Source organism: Octodon degus, unplaced genomic scaffold (genome assembly GCF_000260255.1).
Source record: "Octodon degus isolate 3935 unplaced genomic scaffold, OctDeg1.0 scaffold00358, whole genome shotgun sequence".
Classification (NCBI taxonomy): domain Eukaryota; kingdom Metazoa; phylum Chordata; class Mammalia; order Rodentia; family Octodontidae; genus Octodon; species Octodon degus.
The window spans coordinates 690807-696140 of record NW_004524934.1 but is presented as its reverse complement, the minus strand read 5'-3'; the positions used below and the strand labels follow the sequence as shown (position 1 = coordinate 696140).

Genomic DNA, 5334 nt, shown 5'->3' with positions numbered 1-5334 from the left:
GTTTTGAGGATAAACGTGTAGGACAGGACCACTAATAACAATGTGATAACAAGCGTCATCACAGCCAAAATAAAAGCCATCAATTCTATGAAGCGTGTATCTGTGCATGACAGCTGCAGGATTGGAGAAGTGTCACATAGGAAATGATCAATCACTTTGGAAGCACAGAAATCTAGCTTGAGTCCCAACAGCAAAGGGGGGAAGATGACCGAGAATCCCGTGGCCCAGGAGCTGAGCACGAGTTGGTAGCAGGCTCTGCTGTTCATAATGTTGGGATAATGCAGTGGTTTGCAGATGGCCACGTAGCGGTCATAGGACATGGCAGCCAGGAGGAAAAACTCTGTAATTCCTAAGAGAAAGAAAAAGAATAATTGACTTGCACAAGCATTGTAGGTAATTTTTCTATCTCCAGTGAGAATGCTCATCAAGAACCGTGGAATGCAGACTGTTGTGAAGGAGATTTCTAAGAAGGAGAAATTTCGGAGAAAGAAATACATTGGTGTCTTGAGGCGGGGATCCAGCAGGGTGAGGACAATGATGATTAAGTTTCCCGTCAGGCTCAGGATGTAATTGAAAAATAGAAACAAGAAAATCACAGTTTGTAGCAGAGGGTCTTCTGTCAGTCCGAGCAAAATGAACTCTATCTCCCCTGACTGGTTCTTCATTTCTCTTTTGTCTTGTCAAATCTATAGAAGAAAAATATAACAATGAAGAGAACAATGTTTCTTCCTTTATATGCATGGAACGTTTCAAATTTAGAAAGTTAATAAAGTACAAATACTTTCCGTAGTCAATTTAAAATTCATCAAAATGAACAGGCCGTGACTCATCCACCTGTCTAACACTCACAAAGGATCTACAAACTGCAGTATAGGGTTTCAGTTTAAATCCTGAGGGGATTTGACTGACCTTATCAGATACAAAAGTTGTATTTCTTGTTATATATGTCTTGCTTTATCTTGGTCTTAACCATTCAGTAGAAAAGTATCAAAACAAAATATAAAAGTAAAGCTACATTAAGATGCTGAGCTGTAAAAAACTCAAGTCAACAACTTTGGACATTGCCAGTCTTACAGAAAACCCACGACTATCATGGACTACTGGACTATATTGGAGATTCAGGTGAATTCAAGCACCTACAATATTTAAATGACAGTGGAGTCTCCATTTGTGGCAAAACTAGCCAAAAAAGTGAGATAGAAATGAATGACCCTTTTGTATCTGTATACTCAAAATAGGATAGATATACAGCTCCAGGCTTTTAATTCAATGAATAAAGAGGTTTGTTATAAAAGTGTTTGAGACAGGATATCATGTCTGCATCTTGTAAAATGAATAACCACTAAAACAACAATATGCAATGTATTTATTATTGAAAATGTGCCAATATTAGGTTGTGAAACTGTCTCATTGATATTTATCAGTAAAATTATTTTTAAAAAATGAACATATCTGTGACTCCATCTGTCAGATTTATAAGAATTCTAGGAATGATTTTGCTTGTCCAAAATTGAGTAAAACTTATTTACCAATTTACAGAAAGTTTATCATTCATTTGAAATGAAGCTGTCAATGTCATCAATGTGATGTATGACTCTTGCACATACTTAATTTCAATAAACTGCTCTAATATATGATGATTTCCAGGCTCAAAATTTACCCAGGCTCAAAATTTACCCATACCTCAAATAACTTGTTACCATAATTACATGATAGTTTTATGAAAAATAATTATTATTTATTTTTATTATTTTCTATGTAGTAAGTAGGAATTTAAATATATATGCAACAATATAATAATTTCTAAACGGGAAAACTTCCAAAAGAAAAAATTGTGTGAGGATTATAAAGTTAATATTCACCAGTTTGATTATAATTATGATCAGACCACAGTGGTGCTATGTGAATTATTGAGAATCTGAAAGATAAATCACAGAACTTTTTTTTTTTTTTTTTTTTTTTTGGGGGAACCGGGGATTGAACTCAGGCCCTTGCACTTGCCAGGAAGCTTATGCTACTGAGCTATCTCCCCAGCCCCAAATCACAGAACTTTTAAACATGGGTCATCAGTTAAACCTGAGATGATAAACACCAGTTCACTTGTGTGTCTTCTCTGTTTCTCACCATACCTGAATGTTTAAATAATCTACAGAAAAGTAATAGTGACAAGTATAGTACTTCTGAATCACAATTAGTAGAATGATGTTTTTGGCAGAATTAAGCAATACTAGTTTATGTTTTATAGATGATTATGGTAGTAATATGAATAGTATGTATTTCTAGAGTTTCTTAAAATATTTAAGCTTCAGTTCTTATATTCCAATATATTACAATCCTATAAGTGAAAAGGATATTGATTATGTATGTGGTTACTTAAAAGACCCCTAAAGTCTGGAAATTCATTTATATCCTGCACAACATACAGATTTGAGATATTATATAATTTTCTGATTAATAATAGAGTGTGTCAGGTAGAATTAAAGTTATACACATATAGCAATCTATAGTCATGAAGTATTTAACATATATATTCAAAGAAATAAGCCTTGCCAAGATCAATTACCAGAATTTGTTTACTGTGCTTTTTTATGCAGTGAATCAAAGCTTACCATACCTGACATTTGTATTTATTTTTTTATGGCTAACACTATTGGTTTTCAGGTATTTCCAAGTAACAAAGAGGGAATGATTTGAATACTGTTCTTGTGGAGATTCTCAAACTCTAATCTTTGATTATGCTTACTCAAGTTGGTTCTTCCTTCTAAATATTTTTTCTTTTAGTTATGAAAATTTTCTAGTTGGTTGAAGGAAATGCATAATAAAAGAGAAATACAGAATGGACTCTATATCTTCTGAAAACGGAAGTGTAAGGAGAAAGGAAAAAATCAGGATATGAAGGACCAACTGAATTTAAGTTAGTTAGCTGCATTTAGACTAAAATGTAAGCATATTTTTAAACAAAAAAGATCTAATGAAAAACGTGAAAGAGCATGTAATAAATTTTATACTCACAATAGTGGTAGCACTACAATTGAGAGAAATTAGACTCATCAAAATATTGATATTTAAATTTCAGGCAAGTAATCATGAAACTAATAATAATCTTACAGTGATATATGTATGTAAACATATATCTCCCTATATTAATATTCTCAGTGCTTTGCACATATTGTATAGGATAAATGAAATTAAGCTGAAGTAAAGCCATTCTGTTATGTAGAGATGTAGGGGACTCAGGTCAAAAATTTCTGACATTGCCAGTGAAGCGGAAGACCCAATACTATTATGGACTACTGGAATTTTTTTGAATATTTTGCTGAGTTTACACACCTATAATATTCAAATAACAGCACTTAACAAAAAATGGGATACAGATGAATGTCCATTTTATATCTGTGTATTCAAAATGGTTAGGATAGATATATAGTTACATTCTCTTAATGGATAGAGGGATTTGTTCTAATAGGATTTGTGAATAGGATATCATGTCCGCATCTTGTACAGCAGTTAACCACTAGGAAGAATGTATACAATGTATTAATTATTGAATCTGTCCTACCAATTTGGTTTGAAACTCTCTCATTGCTATTTGTTTCTAAATAAAAATATGAGAAAAATAAGCTGAAAATTATATAGCATGGTTTGCATTCAGGGAATGGAATCAGAGTAAAACAGGCTATTTTCAGAAATCATGATTTTAAAGTTAGTTTCATAAAAGTTTCCTATAAAAGCTTTCATGCAGGTTCAAACTTGAAGGTAAATTATATAATTTTTTCTGAAAATAGTGACATGCATATGAAAAATTTACTTGGTTTTCTTTGATCACCAAAAGAGATGATTAGATCTACTTTAAATTGGCACTAAGAGCATATGATCTACATAAAGAAATGAGCAAAATCTTTTCCAATTCTCAAATTCTATTTTAGAAGGAACATATTCAAATTAAATACCTAAAAGAACCAAAGAACAGTGGCATCTCAGGCCTTGAACTTAAAACTTTCAACAATTCTGTCACAGAATGCATTTCATAATTCTGGATGTTGTTCTTGAAATGAAGTGCCACAGTAATTGGAAGAAGAATGCTCTTTCCCGTGTCACCCACAGGCATTTGTAGAATGACACAGGTAAGTAACTTGTCTTCTAGATGGGTCCCAAAAGGAGTCAAAGACATGAGAAAAATGCACAAAACAAATGAAGCAACATAAGTCAAAGAAGAGTAGTAGCATTATTACGATTTTTAATGGAAACCATCTTTATAGATCTCCTACTTGGCCATCTCTGCTAAAACCATAATATATTGAAAAGAATAGTACCTAAACGTCCTTAGTCCTTTAGTACACTCAAATGAGGATGAAACAATAAGATGTTCAGCTTTACTGAAATCATTGAAAAACTGATAAAATGCCTAGTAATATTTAAGCTAGACTTCCCTCATGTTAATTGGTAAATCGTTCTGCCTTAACAATCATCTGTGTTGTCTATCTTCATCACTTGTGCTGTAGGAGAAAGCAACAAAAGTCAGTAGGAGGGTCTATGAATAAGAGAAATTGAAGAAATATTTAATTTTACTTTATATTTTACGACATAAAATTATATTTTTCTGTCTTAAATTACTATCATATCATCATCTACAAATAAAATGTAAAAAGTAGGGAAAAACTAATATTTGATAGTTTCACAGTTTCCTTTAACAAATTTTGGACACAAAAATTGGCAAACCTTTTGAACTTTAATAACTAACTCACCATCCTGGTTAACAGGGAGTGATATGTTCATTCTTCTTACTAAGCATTTCTTTGTACACTAAAATTTATGAGTGACTTAATTGTTCCTCATAAAAACTACATTGAGATATTTATTAATGCATTATAAAGTTTATCAATTCACACTCTTTCAACAATATGGTACAACCCATTTGTCTAAAGCACTACAAACCTTGCTAAGTGGGACATATAGTGCAATATGACAACTAATCCTTAGAGTGTGGAGGACATGTATCTTCTCTGTCTTATGGGAAAAGATCTAACATAAACAAAGAATTCTCAGGGTAAATCAGATCCAGGAGCATCACTTCTAAGGGATTTTGTATTTTATGTTCCAGAAGTGTTTTCTATGGAGACACACACATAATCTCTAAATAATTAAAACCATCATACAATAGCAATATATGCATACCCATGTTTATAGCAGGACAGCTTGGGATAGCTGAACATTTTAAATATTCTAAATATCCATCAACTAATAAATGATAAAGAATATGTAGTTCTTCTATTTAATGGAACAATATTCAGCCATAAAGAAGACTATACTTGAGATACCTCTCGAAAAATGATT

General features: G+C 32.2%; 1 protein-coding gene across 1 annotated transcript in view; it reads right to left on the bottom strand.

The window, feature by feature from the left end:
- LOC101562315 (olfactory receptor 6C6-like) overlaps positions 1-665 on the bottom strand; it is a 4617-nt gene extending 3952 nt beyond the window's left edge. The window contains exon 1 of the mRNA XM_012513200.1: positions 1-665. Coding sequence (XP_012368654.1) covers positions 1-665 — 665 coding nt within the window.
- Between the last annotated feature and the right edge of the window lie 4669 nt (positions 666-5334).